General features: G+C 44.3%; 1 protein-coding gene across 1 annotated transcript in view; it reads left to right on the forward strand.

The window, feature by feature from the left end:
• MED27 (mediator complex subunit 27) overlaps positions 1–23,862 on the forward strand; it is a 230,786-nt gene that overhangs the window by 202,916 nt on the left and 4,008 nt on the right. Inside the window, exon 7 of the mRNA XM_003407504.4 lies at positions 23,163–23,240. Coding sequence (XP_003407552.1) covers positions 23,163–23,240 — 78 coding nt within the window. The remainder of the gene's footprint in view (positions 1–23,162; positions 23,241–23,862) is intronic.

Below are 23,862 nucleotides of genomic sequence, written 5' to 3' on the forward strand. Positions count from 1 at the left end.
TAAAACTACAAACAAATACTGAAGCATTGTTTAAAATTTGATATTAGTCTAGTTGGAGAGATTTAGGAACACCTGCCAGTTCCTTCCTTGTAATTTCTGTAACATATTTGAAGCAGTAACTCAAAGAACATAAAGTAATGAATTCAAAGGAATAGGAATTTTATCGCAACTGGTGAGTGGCATATTGTCTCTGTTTGTGCAGAACCTTTTTTGAGATCTCTTTATCATCCCTACCTTCACTTGTTTTTAACTAAATGGACTTGACCTCTAATATTGACCTATACTAGATTAAAGAACAACAATTTGTGGGCAGGTGATAGTGTCCTTCTGATTACAACTAAAGGCAGATACATTGAAGTCCTTTTCTTTTTTCAGGGGCTGATAAGGAATTAGTGAATTAAAATGTCCTCTGTCTTCCCTACCAAGCCATTTTCTTTTTGCTCTGAAATTAGAGAATATATTGGAAAATAATGTAATACAGAGTTAAGCTTAATCCTTTATCAACAAAACTTTCAACTAATCGTTGTCACATGGAAGGAGTTTGGGATTTTATAAACAAGCCTATTTTCATATCATTGTGCTTGTGGAAGATGTTAGTAGAGAAGACGAAGGATATGTCCTATGGGATAATAATGGGGAATGGCTGTAACACACTTAGTTCATGAATCTCAGTTCACTGTGTGAATCTCAGGGCAGACATTGCTGTTCCTCAGCAGATTGTGCACTAAAAGCTGATCTCAGACCCACTTTGTCAGTTGCAGATTCTGAAGGCCTGGTGCAATTTGTTGTGTGATGTTTAGCATTTCAAACTAAAAATGCCAAAAGAGAAGGATTAGGTGGCGACATTTCTAAAGTGTGCTTTTTACTATCAGCTATTTCTCAGAATTCTGTTTTCTTCCTGTCTACCCACTTAAATTTTGGGTGTCCTGATTGATGTTGTTTATAGTGCTTCCCAAAAAGATGTTGTTTTAAAGTACTATGGTAAATATTCCCTTTAGCTCATCATCTACCTGTTTACACCCGTCCAAGTAGCCCAATCAGTGGTTGGTAGGGATAGTTATCTACATTATCCAGAAAAGCTCAGCCTGAAACACTGGTATAAAAGGCACTGGGGTATTTTTTGGGGGGATATAGCATAGACAGCCTTGCAACAATAGAATCAACAAACTGTAATCTGTGAATTGATACGTAGATAGATATGCCAAGAGGTGAGGGAAGGGGTAAGGGAGCACGCCGACCAGCAGGTACAGATTCAGAGGTGGAAGTTTCTAAATACATGACTGTAGGAGCTCCTTATGTATTAATATAGACAATACAGCACACAAGTGGCACAGTCGGGGAAACCTCTTAGACATAACTAAACACCTCACAGGATGAAGTTCTCAGGCTCAAAGGCAAAGGACCATAGACTCGGGGGACATCTATGTCAATTGGCACAACATAGTTCTTAAAGACATTCTACATCCGACTTTGGTGAGTAATGTCTAGGGTCTTAAAAGCTTGTAAGCGGCCATCTAAGATATAACTATCAGTCTATTCTAGTTGAGAGCAAAAGAGAGGGAAAGAAACTAAAGACCCAAGGGAGTAATCAGTCCAGAGGACGAATGGACCGCATGAATCACAGCCTGCACAACTCTGAGACTGGAAGAACTAGATGGTGCCTGGCTACCACTACTGAGCAGTCTCTGTCTAGGATTACAACAGATAGTCCTGGGCAGAGCAGGTGAAAAATGTAGAGCAAATGATCAAAAGGCCAGACTCACTGGTCTGATAGAGGAACCCCCGAGACTATGGCTTTCAGACACCCTTCTAACTTAGACTTGAAGCCACTCCCAAAGTTCATCTTTCAGCCAAAGATTAAGCAGGCCTATAAAACAAACAATAACACACACAAGGAACGTGCTTCTTAGATCAGTCAAGTATAGGAGATGAAATGGGCAACACCTGCCCAGGAACAAAGATAAGAAGGCAGGAAGGGACAAGAAAACTGGACAAATAAACCTGGGTTCCAGGATGGAAAAAGAAAGGGGAGAGTGCTAACACAATGCAGGATTGCAGCCAATGCCATGAAACAATTTGTGAATAAATTTTGAATGAGAAACTAATTTGCTCTGTAAACTTTCACTTAAATCACAATTAAAAAAAAAAAAATGCATTGGGAGATTACAGAGGCCTGGAAAAGGCAGTTTCTTTGTCATCAATATAGGGGATTTCTCAGGCAGAAAAATAGTGCCCAAATGTCCAAATGATGGTGTTAGATACCATAATTGTGCTCCACCTCTGAACTGGGAATACCTGGTTACGTAATGTCACGGGAGGAATTCTCTCCCTGAATTGTGCTGGTGTAGAACCCCGAGCACACCTTTCTTTGACATTCATTATGTGGTTGCAATTACTGTGTATTATGTGTGTTTTCCTGCCCACAAGTGGCAGCAGTGACCACCACAGAAAGAGGGCCTGCTAGGAAGGCAGGGAGCCCTCTGTGGTCTTTCCCCTAGGTGTAACAGGAGGGGAGTGGAGAGGGGGAGCTGCCTTGCAGAACCAAACCAAGCTTATAATCACCTTTTTATTTCTGAAAATAATGTCAGGAAGCCCACACCTGTCAAATTCTCCCCAGGCCCATGCCTGACTCCCTGGGTTAAAGATGGAGCACCCGAGGTCCTGTAGCAAATTCCGCCACGTGAAGCTAAATTTGGCCTTCCTTTTGTCTACAAATGTTGACTGTCTGTCAGTAAGCCGTTTTCTGTCTTCCTCATTAGACCCCTTACCCGAGTGTAGGGAAACGGCTGAGAGTTCGGGACAGCTTGCTGTGGGTCCATCACTGCTAACAGGTTCCCATCATTTACTCTGGTCCCTTGGAGAGCCTCCTGGCACTTCGTCCTAGGGCGAAGAAGCTTTTTATAGCCAGCAAGTCTCCAGCAGAGTAGATTCAGAGAATGGAACTTAGAAATAAGGGGGAGCCATCTGAAAGGGCAGAATCACAAAGAGCCAGGAAAGGTTTCAAGCGTGTTCATATTTTTCTGACATTTACACACTGCAGGGGCAGTCCCTGTTTTGATCTTTAACCCCCTCATTTCAGCACAGTGTGCATTTTCATCCAGTAACTTAGGAAGTATGAGCACAAACCTGCAGCTACTTACTGCGTTAAATCTTGGCAGGAAGGCTAAAGAAAGAGGTGGAGTGTGTGTACAGCCCCGGGTAGGCAGAGAATTGAGAGACATTATCATAGGGGCTGGCAAATGCTTCACAGCTTTTTCACTCAGAGCTAAAGCACAAAAGTCATAGCCCAGGGATGTCCAGCTCTTCGTCCACCAACAGGCATTATTCTACAGGCAACTGAGGGAAGATTCACCCTTTCAGTCCTATGCCATTAGAACTTAGCTGTGGATAGGGGGATAGTGTTCTGGGCAGGTTGCCACCACTTCATTTCTAGAACCATTATTTCATGCCTTGGTAAAAAAGTGGGCCCCATCTGGGAACAGACTTTATCAAGGTATGTTTGCAGTGTGGCCGGGTGCTTTTCAATAGAATAGATTGACTCAACCCTAGAAGACTCAATTCTCTGAAGTTTTGGTACATGATATATATTAGATTGGTGGATATATTGAGTACCTAGCAGAAATTGATCACTTACCCAAATAGTATTTGCCAAGCCTGGAAGCCTGAGTGGCATAAGCAGTTTGCAGCCAGCTGTTAACCTAAAGGTCAGCAGTTTGAAGTCACCTAATGGCTCTGCGGATGAAAGCCCTGGTGACGTGCTCCTGTAAAGAGTATACAGCCAGGAGGACCCTATGAAGCGTTTCTACTCTGTAGCACACTGGGTTGCCATGAGTCAGGGACTGACTCGATGGCAGCTAACAACAACCTGTCCTTAATTCCAGGTCTCAGGAAGAGAACCTTCCCTGACATTGGGGTAGTTTCTAGAAGACAGGAACTGTTATTGGAATAAGGCTGTGTCACATATGTTACTTGAGCGTATGTGCTGCTGTGGCATTCACATCACAAAATAGGCTCAATACATAGTTAAATTATTTTAAGTCTCATGCTCTATAATTTCTAAAACCTCCTCCTACCTACCTCATTTACATTTCCTTTCAAAAACTTGTCTTCAAAAGCCACATATGAAGACCTGTAAGAGGCTCACATTGTGATGAAAGTTCTAAGACTTGGTGCCAAATCTCAGTCCACCGTCAGCAAAGGCTCCCACACCTAGAAAGAATTCAGTCACCAAGGAACAGCCTCCAAAAGGCGATCACCTTCATGTCATAGAAGGCCCTTCTGTATTTTCCAGATCATGTCACTCTGACCATCCCATTTCTCTTAAATGCCAATTTAACTTTTCTCAAAAGCACTTATGTTTTATTGACCAGATATGGTGTGTTTGCATTCTGTTTCTGTGCGCACTATTCCTGCCTCACGAGTGTATCTTGGCAATCCCAAACAGATAAAGCCTAGAGAAGGAACAGCTTTCACCAGTACAAGGGCAAGTGGGCAGCTTAATGTATGAAAATATACTCCTAGCAATATCCCTGAACAAGTGATGATACAGGATGAATGCATGTGTGAGCCAAACAGTGGGCTATGGACGAGCATTAGGCAAGGAGAGGCAGTGGACAATTCCAGGGTCATCCCGAAGAGCAGCCCTTTCCTAAGCTGACAGTTGGACTGTATTGACCAGGTTTGATAAGCAGAAGGAAAATAAAAGTGGACATAGTTAAGTGTCAGCCAGAGGGCCCTGGGAGCTGAAAGAATCCTTACACTCACGCAACAGCCAAAAAGCTTTTTATCGTCATCTTTCCTCTTAATGGGCACGTTTCAATATTCACAGGCATCTAAACACAAAATAGGCTTGATCATTTCTTTTCCTCTTATAATATCCCAGTACCTTCCCTCTTCAAGGCCCCCTTAACCAATGCTGAGTGTGGTAATAACTGAGAGTCTCATTAAGGTACACTCACATATGCCCAGTTTTACGGTTACAATGGAACCAGGAAAGCCCAGCCCATCCTGCCAACTTTCTTAGGGCCTAATAAATTGCCTTGGAAGTGGTTTGTGGTTTTCTACCATTAGAGGAGTCAGAGCAGGCATTTTTCATTTCTGTAACTTATTTTTTACTGAAGTGTTGCATGGGATCAAGTACACTCCAGGTCAGAATCCAACAACTGTTCCTGGGAAGACCATCCACCTTGCCGTTCCCCAGGCTCAAACCTCAGTGCCCAGCAGTCTGCCGAATGCGTGTGCAGGCTGCCCAGCAGTGCAGGAGAACGTCCCAGAGCCATGCCCACCCACTGCACTGTGAATTCAGGCTGATTCCTTTCTTTCTCTGGCCCTGGTTGATCTCCTATCACAGTCCCCATAGTGACTGTACCAGAGAGAGGCAGTGTAGCTGTGTATTTCAATCCCAGCTCCACCACTTACTCTCTGTGTGACCTTCAGCACGTTACCTAGCTTCCCAGTTTCCTCATTTGTAAAATAGAGATGAAAGTACCTACCTCATAGAATTGTTGTGAGGATTAAACAAGTTCATAGGTATAAAGTTTATTTGCTCTTGCTATTATTTTCTGTTGTTTCAATTCCCAAAGCTTCCTTCAGTCACTTCACTCTTTGGATGATCTCAAATTACGACATTATATCTGTCAAGAAATTTCTCTGCGAATGCACCCGTTCCCTCTTCTTTAGTAAAAACATACTTATATTCCTCTGACAGAGGCATTCCTTCTAGGATTTTGCTCAGTCATCCCCCCTCTCACTTGCAAGATCGTTTCCTCCTTTTCCGTTATTTATGTTTACCCAGCTTTACACAAAAAAGTTCTCTGATTCAAATTACTCCCCCTTGTATCTTTGCTGCTGCCTCATCCCAGTCTCTTCACAGTGGACCTATTGGGAGGCCATACTGCCCAGTGGCTAAGAGCACAGGTTCTGGAAACAAACACACCTGGATCTACATGCCAGCTCTGCCATGGATCAGCTGTGTGACCTTGGGCCAGGAATTTAGTCTCTGTAAGCATCAGTTTCCTCGTATATAAAAAGGGGGAAATAATAAAACCTACTTCATAGGGTTATCATGAGGAGTTCACAAAGCATTTACCACTGCAGTTGCCCATAGTGAATGCTCAATAAATGTCAGCTGTGTTATCATTGCCATGGAGTGAGGGGGCAGAACTCAGGATCTGTGGTCATCTATACGTATGGCCCATTTTGTTAGGTATGTTTTGTAAAGTAAACCAAAGGCCAGCACGGCACTGAAAAACCCGTACACTGCTGCTGAAACATCATCTCTCTTCCCTTTTTCTCCATGCGTATTATCTCCTCTCTTGGTCAAAAAATAAGCTAAAGAGGGACTAAGGTACCCAAAATTATAGAGGTGTCCTTTGGGCAGCCCTGACATGCTGATGCGAAATCATAGTTCCAGGACCTGGAATAGTCCCTCATGTCCTGAGAAGGCTAGCGGCACCTCTGTGGTCCCTAGAAGACATCTCAGGTCCACGTGTCCTACCCTAACTTCCATTTCCCCAGGCAGAGCAGTGACAAGGCAGAAGGCCCCAAGCACAGTGGCGGCCCAGCTGCTGGGGAGCTTGGCCCACTGCCCCGCATCCAGGCAGTCTTCAGTCATCCTCCTGCAGTTGCCTCAGTTTTGGAGGAGAAGTAGGAGGTATTGTCTGTATTTTCTTGGGGAGCCCAGATGTCTTTGGATGTGTTTCTCCAACTGCAAGGCTGTTCCAGCAGAAAATAACATCACACAAGTGGGTACAGAACAATTCAGGTATCTTTGGGCTTGAACTTTCCTGGCAGCCAGCAACAGAATCTGGCATTTTACCATCTGGAAAGCTTTAGACTCCCCCCCCCCCGCCCCCCGCCCCATCTAACTGAAGAGCCTAAATTCCTTAATCCTGAGAAATGTCAAGGACTTTTTGTATGTGTCTCCTCCCAGCCCTGCATGAGGCCTTTGGCAAAATCTGAAGGCTGGTCAAGCCTGCCTTCCACAGAGCATGTCCTTCAGAGCCTTGGAGACGTCCCTCACATCTATTCTGGATTTCTCTGCTTACCCAGGCCCTCTCCTCCTGGCAATGCCCAGTGACCTCAACTTTTCCTACCCCACACCCCCTTTCACTCTGCTCCACTTTCCCCACTGGTCAAAAAGAAATAAAGAGGATCTGACCCATTTTATCTCTACTTCACTCGGTTCTGGTGCCCAGTGCAGAGCCACATTTTCAGAGCACTGTCCTCTCCTGAGAGGCCCTGTACTAGGCGCAGGAGTATAGAAATAAGGAAGATGTGGCCTCATTCTCGAGGAGCGCACAGCCAAGCGGGACAGGGGCCCCTGGTCACAGATGGTGGTGGCAAGTGCAGGACTTGGGTATCCAGAGGAATCTGCTGGGAGTACTGGCAAGGGGCCTTCCATCCAGCCCAGGGGATAGGGTGGGATAGGGAAGACCCCTGAGCTGAGTCTTAAAGGTGAAAAGGGCTTAGACAAGGGAAGAGCATTCCACACAGACGGACATTTTAAACAAAGGCACAGAGTTAGGAAAGCATATTTGGGAGAAGAAATTTCTAACCTAACCGGTATTGCTGGAGTGTAAAGTGGGGACTGAGAGAGACAAGGCTGGGTTCTAGGTCTTGAGGGACCTCATGTGCCACACTAAGGTGTTCGGAAGGACCTATAGGAACTGGGGAGTGGCCTAGGAACAGCCCGTCTCCCTCTGGAGACTCTCTGCAATTAATCTAGTTTTTTTAAGAGTGAGGTTGGAACCCCAAAACTAAACAAAAATGCATTTATGGAGGTCCTGATAAATGCTAGATGCTGTATTAAGTACTTTATCTATGTGGTCTCATCCTTCCTTAGACACAGAGCTTAATCTCAGAGATGTGTCCAGGGATTTCCGGCAAGGTGGAGCAGCTGGGCCTCCACCTCTCAATACCAACACACAGCCCTGCTTCTGGTTCATCCCAGAGCAACATTTCCTGAGTCTGGTGGACAGTTGTAAGTCCTGTGGAGCCCATGCAAATGGCTCTTTCATCAAGTAGAGAAGGAAATATTGATCTAGTCTAAGTAATCCCTAGTCCGTGTGGCCTTCGATGCTTCCTGCTTGGGCCTCTAGGCCTGCTTAACCTGTGGCATACAGATCCAAGATACAGATTAGAGACTAGAGCTACATAATAAAAAAATAAATCTCCTGCTTCCTCTGTACTGTACTTTTATCCCCGTTTTAGAAACATGCCTTTGTGCTGCACCCCATCTCCCCCAGTCCCCAGCATCCCTTTTAGAACTGACTTTATAGCATTCCAAGTTTGGAATAATAATGACTCCTTTCTTAATGCAATGAGTACTTCTGGGACTGTTTTGAATATTTTTCGTAGAACCAGTGCAGATCCTTGGAGCAACGTTGCTGACAGGAATTGCTATCTCTTTAAACATTAATACGATAGGTTCACAGCTTTGACTCCAGGATCCACAAAGAATTCGCTTTTTCTAAGAGATTCCTACAGACCCTCTTAAGGCTCTTTCCTTGCCAAAGCTCTTAATAGAGCCCCAAACTTTTGGTCTAATCTCCTTGTGCAACATTAAAGTATATCTGCCCAATGAAAGTTAATTTGTATTTCTTTGAGTGAAGGAACAGCATGAGATACAACCCAATAGCAAATGTTTGGCTTTACCACCTGCTGAGCATGTGCTCCGAACCCATTGAGATGGGGAGAGGGGCCACACAGATTTCCAACACAAAGAACAGTGCTGTGCTGATGGCCTCCCTGGTTCTAAGCCCAATTCTCTACGCTCTTTTTAAACTCTTCCTGGTGAAGCAGTCTAGAGGGCTCAGAAACTGAGGAATGGTTAAGGGTGACATCAGCACCAGTGGGATCCTGGAATGGGGCAAGAACCTGGTGTCCCCTCCTGCCTGCTGAGACAGATTTGTTCTTTTTAGAAGAACAAACCAACCTAAAAAGCAAACCATTGCCACTGAGTTGATTCCAATTCATGGTGACCCTGTGTATGGCAGAGTAGAGCTGTGCTCCATGAGGTTTTCATGACCTTTCAGAAGCAGACTTTCAGGCAAGTCTTCCAAGGTACCTCTGGGTGGGTTCAAACCACCAATTTTTTGGTTAGTAGTCACACACTTAACAGTTTGCGCCACCCAGGGAACCTTTAGAAGAACAAAGGGCTTTAATTTACACCCTAATACAAACCAGGTAGAGCTGAAGATGAAGCTGTGACGGGTTTTCCTTGAAGCAGGGCACATGGTATGTGAGTGGGCTGCAATCCCAGGAGGTAACGAGGGCTGCTTAGGTCCTGCAGCATCAACTTAAAACCTAGGATTTATACGGGGCCTAAGGGATTATTCAGCACTGATCTGAGCCTTGTGCTCTTTTACTGAGGGCCCATGGGGGAGTGATGTGGCCAAAGTCACCCAGATAATTAGTGACTAATCCAGAATTGAACCTAGTCTCCTGACTGTTCAGTGTCCCCCTCCATCCCAGGTCTGAGAGAATCTTCTCTTCACATGTGAAAGCAGGTATTGGCTGGAGGGAAGCCAGAATCCGAGTCTTTCTAGCAAGCTTCTTTTAAATAAGCAACTTTTAAACACTTGGGTACTTAACTTTTCCTATTTATTAATCTTACAGGGCATACTTTTAATAGTCAAAGGCCTTAGCTCTCCTAGCCTAGCAGGGGGAGGCCTTGGGCTTCGTGGCTGTGTGCTCACAGATAAAGTACCTCAGTGCGTTAGTCCATTATGTTAGAGAAGAGTATCAAGTAATTGCTGGAGCCATTTTTCAAGCTCAGTTCATGCCCAGCACTGTGGCTCCAGTCTTGCCCCCTCACAGAGGGAAGCAGGCAGTGGCCTAGCAGTGAGGCTGGCTGTGTTAACCAGGAGTTCCTCACCTGGCTGCACATCAGAATCACCCTGGGGAGCTTTTTAACAACCCAGGCCCTGGTCCCCAGCCTAGGCCCACCTTTCAGAAGCTGAGGTACAGTTTGTGGCAGCCTGCCTCTAAGCCTGTGCTTCTCACCTCTGTGCTGCACTGAAAGCTGTCACCCTGGCCCGGAAGTATGCTCACAGGCAGAATGATGCCTACATTCTTCGATGGTTTGAGTCCCTTAAAGATAATCCATGGACCACCAAGAAATCCAAGGACCCCTGTTTAAGAACCCCTGAAAAATTGTAAGTTTTCATTTTAATCAAATCGAACACCCCAAAGTGAAGGTATTCAGAAAATTCTGAGGAAAAGAGTGGGAAGAATGTATAAGGTCATCCTGAAACAGGGCCATGGATGGCACTGTTATTCCTGTCCCAGGCTGGTGACTGCCACTGCCCTTCACCAACTTCCCCCTTCAAGGAGCTCAACAAACCCTTACTTTTTAAAAGAGGACTCTGCTGAGAAATGACAGTATACTAAGAGAGCTTTTCTCCCTTGCCTGTGTCTCACTCTCCTTTCTATGTAGCTCCACTCTGTCTTTTGTTCTTCTTGTTGATAAAGGACAACAAAGCTTTGGCCACCATAAAACCTAGGCTTTTGTGGGGAGGGGGTGATCTTAAGCAGAAAATAGTCCTGCTGGACCTAAAGCTGTGCTCTTTGCCCCCACAGCTGGCTCTAGGGCATGAGTGGAAAGAAGAGTTTGGGCTCTATATGCCAGGTTCATCATTGTAACAATAGGACTGTTCCCAATATCCTCCCACCCCCTTTTTTTGGCATTGTGATTTTGGTTTCTCTTAATATATGTGCTCACTTATTGTACAAGGCAAGGACACTCATTCAGTCTGGAAATTTTTTCTTGAGGGCCCACTGTGTCTGGGTCAGGCACTGTTCAGGGTAGGTGCCTAGGATATGGCAATGAGCAAGACTAATCAAAACTTCTACCAGAGAGAGGTAGAAAGTCAAATAAGTGATGAGAACTAGGGTAATTCAGGAGACTTGGGGTCCAGTCCCAGCTCCGTCCTTGGAGTGGTGGGTTCCACTCCCTCCTGGGCATGGGAAACGGGCCAGGTAGGCCACCCTTCTGCATCCCTTGTCTTCCCCCTTCTTCTTCCTAGCCCCCAAATGTCTGTTGTGGAGAGCCCTCTGCTTGGGGCATTCAAGCTTGCCCAACTGGGTTCAAATCACCGATCTCCCACTTAATAGCTCCTTGGCTTGAGCAAGTTGCTTAAACTGCCTGTGACTTCATCTCCTCACTCGTAAATGGAAATTATTTAAGGACCTTTTTTTTGTCATAACATTGTTGCAGAGACACTGTTAAGTGCTTTACATGCATTGACACCTGCAGTCTTTGCCCAAGGTCACACAGCTCATATGTGGCAGACAGGATCCAAACTCATGAGTCTGGTTCCAAAGCTTGAGCTCCTCACCAGGTGTGTTATGCATGCCAGCCCTGAAGTCCTCACCAGACATGTTGTGTACGCCAACCCTGAGCTCCTCACCAGGTATATTGTGTACATGAGCCCTTGCACAGGATAAGTGCTCAGTAAGTGTTGACTTTGGTTGTTGCTATTATCGCAGGTAGTTCTGAATTTGGTTTAGCATTTGATTTTGATCTCTGAAACCCTATCTCACTCTCAGCTTCTGGGAGTTAGAGATTGTCAGAAGCTCCTTGCATGCAATATGGCAGAGGAACTGTGAGGAGACTTGTTTTGCCTGGCATCTTTTCTTCTTCTCCAGTGTGATGACTAGCAGCTGTTTCAAGGTCCCTTGAAAGATTCCTTTCTCCCTCCCTGAGCTGTAGTTCTCCCGTCAGTTTGGGTCTGCCTATGTCCTGCCTCCACCTCTTTGAGCAAAGGGAGAGGGAATTTCAGTAAGTCCTGGTTGGTGGAGGAGAAAACCCTGAAAATAAGATTAATAAAGCAAAGCCGATCTGTTGATGGAAGTGTCACCCACTACTCAAAATAAATCACCTACAGCCCAGCCATACAAGAAAGAAAAAAAAAAATTTTTTTTTTTTTTTACAAGAGAGGAGGAAAAATGTACCCCAAACTAAACTAGAGCATATACTGTTTTTCTTTGCCTTGAGGTGAAACTGGTCGTCCCTTAGCGAAGCCCCCTCTGTGATCTCTGCCTGTTTCTGCTTTAAGTCAGCTCTTTCTCGGTGCTTTCTGTTTCCTCCACCCTTACAGCTTGCAGCCACAGTCATTTCCCTCTCAGGTCCTCTGCTGCCTTCCCTGTCTCGTGGGTTTATTGTTACTTTTATGTCTTCTCCTCCCTCCCTTTCCTTGGGCTGGCCATCTACTTTGATCCTTTTACAAGCTTTTTTTTTTTTTTTTTTAAACCAGCACTCACTAGTGGGATGAATAGCCTCCCATCCCCTGGTTCCTTGGGAACATTAGTACCCTTCCTCTGCCTTGGCGGCCAGGGAGAGGGCTTTTATCTCCCAGTGGAATCTCATTAGCTTTACATTACAATGGGACCTGAACCTCAGCAGCACAGAGCTGACTTAAATTAGTTAATAGCTTTTTCTTTTTTTTTGCCCCAAGCCTGTTTTTTTCCCCACATCTTGGTCGCTGAGCAAAACAACTTTGTTGTTGAAAAGTATAAAACAAAGATAATTGAAGGTGGAATGCTTTGACAAAAAGGAAGATCACTGTAGATGAATTTCTCCAACACTCGACAGCATTTAGGTTCAGCTACTAGCACTGTAGAAGTTTGAGAGGAAAGGAGGGAAAACAGCGAATTAGCTTTGTTTCCTTCTATTAAAATATTCCTGTAATTGGTGATGGGAAATTAAAGAAATCAAATGATTGCATCAGCACTGAGGGAAAAAAATCATTTGACAATTAAAGGGAATATTTTATATTGAAGCTTTTGAAAAGGAGGCTAAATTTAACCAGATTGCCAACCAGTAATGGAAAATAGTTGGGTGCCCTTCCTAGGACCAAATGCCAAGGTAGAGCCTTGATGCCTGACTCCTGCTGTATGTGGAAGAAGGCATTTTCTAGTTAGTTCAGCATACCCTGCTCTTGAGTAACCTGTTATAGGGCAGCCTCATTTGCATATCACTATCTCCAGACCTTCTCTAGTTTACAGAAGACATCACCACACCCTGGGGATGGAGGGCAGAGCCATGCCTCAGGCATGTATCTTTCTCTGCAAATCAGACAGGTGAGATAGCCAAGGTGAAGCCTGCTTTGAGGGAGATGGGCAAAGACTCAGGCTGGGTTCAGACACTGACTGCCCCTCACCAGCTGTGGTGACCTTGGGCATTTTCCTAACCTCTCCATTCCCTCTTACATAAAATGGACACAAGGATGGCACCACCTCATAGATTTATCTTAGGAATTAAATGAGGGGGGCACATTTAATTGGTATGTAATAAACTCTCATTATAGTAGTTATTACAAGTAAATATAGCAACCCTCTGGTCCTGAAAAAAGCACCTTTCAGAAATCAGCAGACCCCCCACCCCCCACACACACGCGCATTGTGAAAATAGTTCATCTTAAAGCTTGGGTGATAACGTTTTAGTTTATGAAAAAGACAAACTATCCTTTTGTATGCCTTTGTTTTGTGCCCCAGGAATTAAATGCCTGCTGCTTTTGGGGCTTTTTCCTATACCCTACAACCTTGCCACCCAAAATGTGGTCCTCCAACCAGCAGTATGGACATGACTTGGAAGTCTTACTGGAAATGCAGAAACTATTTAATCGGAATCTGCTTGTTAGCAAGGTAACCAGGTGATTTGTAGGATCATTAACAGCTATTAACATACATAAGAGTAGCTTGGAGAGCTTGTTAAAATATGATTCCTGGCCCCCACCCAAGAGGTTCTGATTCTAGGTCTTCAGAGGGTCCCAAGAAGGTGAATTTCTAACAGATCTTAAGTGATGCCAGTGCTGCTGTTGCATGGACTCTATTTGGAGTAGCACCATTCTAGAGGGGAAATTTCCTTGGCCACAGCTCGAATTTGTGTGTGCCACCACTTATAGGATCCCAGACCTGACAATCTCCATGGTTCATTTTATAGGTGGAAAATAAACATTCAAGGAGGATGTATTAGTCTGAGTAAGAGAGCCATTGCTGCAGTAGCAAATAAACTTCGAAGGCTTAGTAGCCCAACACAACAAAAATTTATTTCTTGCTCACAATGCACACCCATCTTGAGTTGTCAGAGTGCTGTACTTCACATAATCATTCAGGGTCCCAAGCTTAAGAGAGGCTCCACCATCTTGTGCCTCTACCATCTCAGTACACGGTTTCCAAGGTAGCTACAGCGGGGGAAGAGAGAGAGCATGGAGAATTCACACTTCCTCCTCGCTGTCTCCAAGTGGAAGTAACACATGCCACTTCCACTCGTACCCCATTGGCTGGAACTAGCCACAAGGCCTAACCTAACAACAGGGAGGCTGAAAAGTCTTCCCATATGCCCAGGAAGGGTAGGAGAACCAAACAGAGTAAGCACTAGTAATTTCTACCACAGAGGGAAAGTTCAAGATTCCCTAGCATGTTAGGGGTAGACCAAGGTCCAGAGTCCTCAACTCATATCTCCCAATCTCCACCCCACACACCTAATCTGTCCTAGTCTATTTAGCTGTCTCAGAGACCAAATGGATCATTGATTCAGTCAGCACACATTTATTGAGAACCTTCTCTGTGTTCAGCACTGGACAGACATGGCCTTTGTCCTCTCAGAGTTTACAGTCAAGTTAGGGAAACTGACACTAAACAAGAATTGCAAAAATAATTTTATAAGTTCAGTCATGAGGAATGCTATGAAAGAAAAGAGCTGAGAGAGAGACTTAATCCAATCAGGAAAGTCTTGGAGACTTCCCTGAGCAAGTTGACTTAAATCAGGCTCAGAAGAAAGAGTAGGAGGGAGGCTGGAGAAGGACAGGGGGAGAGAAACGAGATGTACAAGCAGAGGGATCAGCTCTGAGAGGAGGAGGAGATACAGAGCATTTGAGGAACTGAATATTTTCAAGCCAGCGTGACTGGAGCAAGGGGATAAGAGGAGAGGAGGCAGGAACCAAGTCCTGCATGGTCTCAAATGCCATGTTCACAAGTTTGGATTTTATCCTAAGTGCTTTCAGAAGCTATAAGAAGGTTTTAAACAGGGGAGTGGCATGGTTAGATTTCTAGTTTAATAATAGTAAACTAAATCCTTTGCCATCCAGTCGTTTCCAACTCATAGTGACCCTGTAGGACAGAGTAGAACTGCCCCATAGAGTGTTTAAGGAGAAGCTGGTGGATTGGAACTGCCAGCCTTGTGGTTAGCAGCCAAGTTCTTAACCAGTGCACCACCAGAGCTCCAGTTTAATAATAGTCACTAATATTTATTGAATAGCATGCACTTTAACATTATTTAATCCTCACAGTTATCTCATGTGATAAGCACTCTGTTGTTATCTCCATTTTCCAGATGGCAAAATCATAGCTAAGAAAGATTAAGTAACTTGCCCAAGGTTGCATTGCTGGAAGAAGTGGAGTTGGGATTCAAACGTAGGCCCTCAGATCCCCAAGCCCACTGTACCTTTTGCTAAAGAATGTTCACTCTGACCACTGTGTTGAGAAAGGACTGGAAAGAGCAGGAGTGGATGTGCTACCTGGGCACTTCCGATTACCCACAGAGGAAAAGATGGCAGCTCAGACTAGGGAGTGGCAGTAGAGATGGGAAGAAGTAGAGGGATTCAAGATAAACAATTTGGAACTTGACCATTCATAGACTGCTTAAGAATGAGGAGTGGGGTAAGGGATGATCCCAGGTTTCTGGCTTAGGCATCTGGGTGGTTGGTGGTGTCATTTACGTAGAACACTGAAGGAAAAGTAGGTTTGAAGAGCACTTTAAATGTTTATGTAACTAACATGATGCCTTGCCTAGGTATAACACCTTGCAGTTACCAAAACTATGTCTCAGAATCCCTGGGTGGTGCAAGTGGTTAACGTGCTTGACTGTGAACTGAGAAGTTGGAAGTTTGAGTTCACCCAGAGTGCAGTGTAATGAATTACTTAATATGACCCTTCTAGCCATAGTCTTTGTGACTCACACACACAGTGATTGAGTGGGACTATGCAAATAAGGTGTATGGAACCTGTGATGGTTGAGGTTACATGTCAACTTGGCTAGGCCACAATTCCCAATAGTGTATGGTTATCCTCCATGTTCTGTGTTGTAGATCTGACCTCTACATGTTGGTGAAGCGGGATTGATGTGGGGCGTTGCCTGCATCTAAGGTGTATGTGTGTACCCTGGTGGGGCTTTCTCTCTGCGTCTGGATCCTGTGTCTGGTTCATGATCAGTTGACTTCTATTTCTTGGGACTTGAGCCAGAGGCCTGCCGTCTGACCTACTGATTCTGGGATTCACCGGCCTCCAAAGTCCCGTGGACTTGCGGCCTATCATCTGACATGTTTCGCCAGCTTCCACAGCCTTGTGAGCCAGCAGCCTGTGCTCAGAACTGCCAGTTTGGGTTTATCAGCCCCTGCAGCCACGTGGGTCAGGAGAAGCCTACACCTGACCCACAGATTTGGGACTTGCCAGCCTCCATGACTACATGAGCCATTTCCTTTATATGGTTCATGAGTTCTGTGAGACGTTGCAGCGAATTAGCGAACCCAAAGACAAGAGGGAGAATACTGAGAGGAGAGGGAGTAGTTGATGTTAGAGACGATGGAGTGGTACAGCAGTTTGGAAAAGTTGAACATTTGGGACATCTTTAACCTCTGCCACATAGGAACCAGCTTTGTGCTGATCCTTATAAAAGAAATTATTCATTTACAGAGATGCTTCAGAAGAAACACATGACAGTCTACTTCCAAAAAACTCAGCCATTAAAAAAAAATGTGTTTCATCGGTTGCTTAGAGAACCTGAATTCAGCCAGAAGAGGTCAAGTCCAAAGGTCAGCTAAGGAAGGAAAGGTGAGATGGGCACAGTTTTGTCAAGTTAAGGAAGATGAGCTCAAATAAAGATTGTAACCCAAACCAGGCATCAGGGTTGGGGGCAGGTTTAGGACGTCTTAGGGCAGAGATTCTTGTCAGTGTTTTGGCAGAAGCCATTAACCAGGCAGTAGTAGAGTGAATAGTAGAGTGAATAGAGCAGGCTGGACGGAAGACCTTGGCGGGGGACTCAGGCAAACTGTAGGTATGTGGCTTGTCCAAAGGCACTGCCCACTGTTGACTCCAGCTGATGGTGGCCGCTTGAATATGTGGGACAGGGGTCAGGGAGGGTAACAAATCACAATCAATCTCCAAGATGGGGTACTATTAATGCCCCTAGACCTTCTAGAAATCTGAGTTACGTGAGATGTGTTGAATTTTAAATATTGGCAGTTCATTTTTAGGGGGCCTTGGTGGTTTTAGAGTCCTGGTGCCACAGTGGTTAAGAGCTACGGCTGCTAACCAAAGGTCAGCAGTTTGAATCCATTAGCCGCTCTTTGGAAACTGTATGGGGCAGTTCTGCTCTGTCCTATAGGGTCACTGTCGATTCTGACTGGACAACAATGGGTTTTGTTGTTGATGTTATCGTTTGGTGGTTCAGTAATAGAAATCCCACCTTCCATGCAGGAGCCCTGGGTTCAATTCCTAACCAGTGCACCTCAAGCACATTCCCCACCTGTCTCTCAGTGGAGGCTATAGGGTTGCTGTGAATCAGACTGGATTCAGTGGCACATAGCAACAACATGATGCTGAACAAGGTTGAGTGAACTTCCACACCAAGACAGACTAGGGAGAAAGTTCTCTTGATCTACTTCGAAAATCAGCCAGCGAAAACCCTCGGAATCATAATGGTCCGATCTACAATCGATCATGGGGATGGTGCAGGACCTGGCAGCATTTTGTCCCATTGTGCATGGGGTTGCCATGAGCGAGGAGCCAACTTTGTGGTAGGTGACAACAACAGTTTTTGTTGTTATAGTTACAGTTGTTTAAAAAAAAAGTGCAGCCAAAGAAAGGGTGCCTGGCTTGGGCTAAGCCTTTGAGTCACCAGACTGGTTAGGGAATCAGGCTGCAGGCCAACGCAAGCTTCTGGAAATGATTGAATCTCATTCCAGCAGACTTCCCAGGGCTGAAGTACAGATGGACCATCCTTCATCTTGGAAAAGAAACCATAACCAGAACTAGAACAGTGGGGGGCTAAGCAAACACAGCCACCTCAGCTACTCTGCTCCCACATTGCTGATACATTGGGTGGGAACTCCATTAGAGGCACTTTAAAAATAAATGGGGTATATATCCTAGAGAAATAAAAGCCGTGACAAGAATAGAAAACATATGCACACCCATGTTCGTTGCAGCATTATTCACAGTAGCAAAAAGATGGAAACAACCTAAGTAGTACCCATCAGCAGATGAATGGTGTTATGGATTGAATTATGTCCCCCAAAAAACATGTCAGCTTGGTTAGGCCATGATTCCCAGGCTGTCCATTTTGTGATCTGAAGTGATCATCCTGTGTGTTATAAATCCTAACCTCTGTGATGTTAATGGGGCAGTTCACAATCTACAGGATTAGGTTGTATCTCTTTTGGGATAAAAAAAGAGAGTATCGAGCAGAGAGGAGAAGCACCTCATACCACCAAGAAAGAAGAGCCAGGAGAAGAGTGCATCTTCTGGACCTGGCGTCCCTTCACTGAGAAACTCTGAGGCCCAAGGAAAGATTGATGACAAGGACCTTCCCCCAGAGCCAACAGAGAGAGAAAGCCTTCCCCTGGAGCTGGCACCCTGAATCCTAGACTGTGAGAGAATAAATTTATGTTCATTAAAGCCAGTCACTTGTGGTATTTCTGTTTTGGTGGCACTAGATAACTAAGACAAATGGATAAACAAACTGTAGTACATACACACAATGGAACATTGCACAGTGATGAAGAGTAATGATGAATCCGTGAAACATCTTACAACATGGATGAATTTAGAGGGTATTACACTGAGTGAAATAAGTCAACCACAAAAGGACAAATATTATACGAGACAACTCTTATAAATAGTCAAGGAAAGGTTTACACACAGAAAGAAACATTTTTTGATGGTTACCAGAGATGGGAGGGAGAGAAAGGAAAAATTATTAGACAATTCAAAAAGCTGGACTATATGAAGAAGAACAGAGCATCAGAATTGAAGAAAGACTCATTAACAACCTGGGTCATGCAGATGACACAACCTTGCTTGCTGAAAGTAAAGAGGACTTGAAGTACTTACTGATGAAGATCAAAGACTACAGCCTTCAGTATGAATTACACTTCAACATAAAGAAAACAAAAATCCTCACAACTGGGCCAATAAGCAACATCACGATAAAAGGGAGAAAAGATTGAAGTTGTCAAGGATTTCATTTTACTTGGATTCACAGTCAACATCCATGGAAGCATCAGTCAAGAAATCAGACATTGGGTAAATGTGCTGCAAAAGACCTCTTTAAAGTGTTAAAAAGCAAAGATGTCGCTTTAAGAACAAAGGTGTGCCTGACCCAAGCCTTGCGGTTTTCAGTCGCCTTATTTGCATGCGGAAGCTGGACAATCAATAAGGAAGACTGAAGAAGAATTGACACCTTTGAGTTATGGCGTTGGCAAAGAATGTTGAATATACCATGGACTGCCAAAAGAACAAACAAATCTGTCTTGGAAGAAGTACAGCCAGAATGCTCATTAAAAGCAAGGATGGTGAAACTTCGTCTCACATACTTTGGATACATTATCAGGAGGGACCAGTCCCTGGAGAAGGACATCACGTTTGGTAAAGTAGAGGGTCAGTGAAAAAGAAGAAGACCCTTAACGAGATGGGTTGACACATTGGCTGCAACAATAGGCTCAAGCATAACAATGATCATGAGGATGGTGCAGGACCCGGCAATGTTTTGTTCTCCTGTACATAGGGTCGCTATGAGTCAGAACCAAATTGACGGCACCTACCTAACAACAACAGAGAGTAGACACATGTTAATTTTGGTGGAGGGAAAGGCAGTACACAATACGAGGCAAGTCAACACAACTTGACCAAAGCAAGGGAAGAAACTGAGAGGTACACAAGAATAAACGACAATGAAGGGAAATTCTGTAACATACACAATCCTGCAGCAACAGTAATAATAGATAATTTATGAGTGGCTACATAGGTAGATATATATGCCAAATAGGTGGGGGGGGTATATAGGAGTACACCCATGTGCATATATAGGTTCAGCTGTGGATATTTCTATGTATTTGTGTGTGCTGCATGTGTATTTATATATAAGAGAGCACACAGGGGACACAGTCATGGAAACAGCCTAGACATAACTAAACACCTCGCAGAACTGAGTTACCGGGCTTGAAGGCTGAGGGCCATGGTCTCAGGGAACATCTAGGCCAATCAGCATAACATAGTTCATAAAATGTTCTACATCATACTTTGGTAAGGAGCATCTTAAAAGCTTACGAGTGGCCATCTAAGATACAGCTGTTGGTCCCTTTGCAAAGGAAAGTGAAGAAAACCGAAGACTCAAGGAAACAATTATTCCAAAGGACTAGTGGACCACAGGAACCACAGCCTCCACCAGCCTGAGATCAGAAGAACTAGATAGTGCCCAGCTACCACTACCAGCCGCTCTGACCAGAATCACAATAGAAAGTCCCGTTACAGTGGGGGGAAAAATTAGTAATAATAATGTAGAGCAAAATTCAAATCCATAAAAAAGACCACATTTACTGGCCTGAAAGAGACTGGAGGAACCGCTAAGACTATAGCCCTTAGACACCCTTCTAACTTGGTACTGAAGCTAATCCTAGAGGTCACCTTTCAGCCAAATAACAGACGGGCCTATAAATAAACAATAACACATGTGAGGAAAGGGCTTCTTAGAACAATCATCTACATGAGACCAAAAAGACAACATATGCCCCAAAGCAAAGATAAAAAAAAAAAAAACAACCAGATGATTAGAAATGGGGAACTTAGGGTGGTAATGGGGAGAGTGCTAACCCATTGCAGGGATTGCAACCAATGTCATGGAACAGTTTGTATATAAACTATTGAATGAGAAACTAATTTGCTCTTCACCTAAAGCACAATAAACCTTCACCTAGAACACAATAAAATAAATAAATGGTAGGATCAGGAAAAAGAATTCTCCAAAACCTTGTTTCTTTTCTAACAGCAGGTGTGTTTGCAGGGAATGTCTTCTCAGCCCATACAGTGGCAGTTGTATTTTTTTTTTTTTTTTTTTTTTGTCTTTAGTGTACAGCAGGGGAACTAGATGGTTCAGGTACCACTTGCTTTGCTATGTTTTGTAGCCGTTAGCTTCACTCCACTAATCACTGCCAACCGTTTTGCAAAGTTATCATTTCTATTCGGTTAAAAAAAATAAAAAGCATTGCTCATTTTAGAAAGCTGTCTGTCAAAGATGCTTAAAATAAAAACAGTTGTAGCATTTAAGAGATAAGTGCCATATATCTTGAAAGTCACTTGGGTGAGAATTTTTCAACAATGTTGGGTCCATGAACTGTTGCTGTATTTGCAAGAAAGTCACTGCAGGTGTGTGTGGCATGTGGCCTTTGATGAGTGAGCATTTTTTTTTTTTTTTAAGCTTATTTATTTAACATATTTATTGAGTACCTTCTCTATGCCAGGTGATATTCCAGGCCACAGGGACATAGCACAAACCAGACAGACATGATCCCTGCCCCTCACAGAGCTAATCATCTAGTGGGGCCCACCATCTTCCAGCAGGCCACTCACATTCAGCAGGAAAAGACAACAATCCAAGGGCCAGGAGTGCAAAAGGGAAGCGTGGGCGGGCAGGGCTAGCATTTTCACTGGAGAGGTAATAGCTTCACATGCATAACCTCCACCTGTCTTCTCACCAACCTTATGAAGTGTGTGTTACTATAATCTCCATTTTATTCAGGAGGAAACTGAGGCTTAGAGAGGTTCTGTAAGGAGCCAAAGATTACCCTGCTGTAAGCAGGGGAGCCAAGACCCAAGCCCAGATTGCCTGGCTGCAAAGCCTGTGTCCTTACGTACTTTGTGGTTCGGCTTCTCTGGCTGAATGTGTGGATGTGTAGCTAGAGTAATACCTGGAGTCATTTTCATCTCACCATGTGGGGCCTGGACCCACGCTTCTAGTTTCTACCTGATAGTTTGCTTAACTGTTTTTTAGGTCCGTTAGCACATCACATAGTGTCCTGATAGGGGCTCAAACACTGACAAGTCTACAGAATTAGACCTGTGTTCATTCTTGTTCTTAGAGTTAATGATTTTATCTGGAGTTTTTTGTTTATTAACCACAATATTTGTAATGCCAAGAATCCCTAATGAGGACAATGAAATAAACCATTAATCTGAAACGACTATCAAGTTAGGTATAATCTGTTAATTTGCTGATGGGTGGCAGACAGTAGCAATTGATGGTGTCATCAAATTTCAGAACTACACAGGATCTTAGACCAGTCCCTTTGTTTTCAGAAGGGACATTGAAACTCAGAGAGGTTAAGTAGCTGGATCAAGGTCAGGGGACAGTGCCGGGACTTAAATGCAGTGCTCTCTCCATCTGATCTCCTGCTGCCTCTAGTGGACTTGGTGCAGTCTTACCGTTGGCCTTGCTGATAAAGTCACTACTGTGGAGTTATGAGAATGGGTGTGGCCTGCTAAGGTTCTGAAAATAGACCAAACCCCTTTGGAGGGCTGATGAGAGGACCACACTTTGAGTGGCAAAGCTCCTCACAAAGGTAACAGTAGGAATTGTGAGGCTCAAGGAAAAGATCATCAGAAATGCTCAGGTTCCTGATCATAAAGTCTATATGACTATAAGTTATGAGGCAGAATGAGAATTAAAGGAAGCACAAAGAGCCCAATTACTCCATCAGGAAAATTGTTCCAGCCTAAAAATGAAGTAAAATGTGGACAGTGGGAAATGATCCTTTGCACTCATGTAGTGTTTCACGAAGTGATGTGGCTTGTCAACCTCCCCATGATCTGTCCCCTCTATACCTCTCCAGCCTGTCAAGGTTTTCAGTTGCTAGAATGTCCCCCACTCAGCTTGCCTCCAAACCCGCACGCCTGCGTTCATTTCTGCCTACAACGTAACTTCCCTTTCCCTGCCCCCAACGCTGCTAACTAATTTTTGTTACTTCAGATTTTTAAATGTCCTTTCCTCCAAGAGACATTCACAGGCAGATTTGTTTTTCATATATGAAGTGTGCATTTGTCTTAATTGTTTTCTCTGTGCTGGTTTGGAGTGGCCTTTAACTCCAGTCATTGTCTTTTGTTCCCAGGTGACAGACCACGCCACGACTGCCCTGCTTCACTATCAGTTGCCCCAGATGCCAGATGTCGTGGTCAGATCCTTCATGGTAAGTGGCTTTAAGAGCCATGTCTCTCATTTAAACCTTGGCTCTTATGAGAGCAAGCAGCTGGAGATCATTGCATCTTCAAATTGTGTGGGCCTCACAACGGAAGATGGGGCTCCCAGTTTAGAACTGATAAGCTTTCTTTAAACTGGAAAGGGATATGGTATCTGGGAAAAACCACCCAGCCTAATTAACTGCTGTTTTCTATCATTTCTGAATAACTGTCAGTTTCAGAAGTGATATTCCCAAACTGTTTCCAGCATTGATTTAGTCAATAGATATTTACTAAACCCCTAATCTGTGCTAGGCCCTGTGCTTGGCCTGGCGCTGAGTATGTAGCAGTGAATAAGGAAAAATCTTGCAGTTCCCCAAGACGTTTAATCCTTAGATTTTCAGAGCTGGAGCTCAGGATGGGATCAACCCCAAAACAGCCATTCCAGTGGTGTGCTGGAATGGGCTTCTGCCAGCTCTAGTTAAATGTTCAGAATTTTGGGAACCAGTTGTTCAACCATTGGTAACTTGAAATTGAACTTGGTGGGAGTATTTACACTGTGTAAAGCAGCAAACGTTGCAAGTCAAAGCTCCCCGGCCAGTTTATCAGCACACTGCTGCCCAGATTTGTCAC

This window comes from Loxodonta africana, chromosome 9, assembly GCF_030014295.1.
Source record: "Loxodonta africana isolate mLoxAfr1 chromosome 9, mLoxAfr1.hap2, whole genome shotgun sequence".
Lineage (NCBI taxonomy): Eukaryota > Metazoa > Chordata > Mammalia > Proboscidea > Elephantidae > Loxodonta > Loxodonta africana.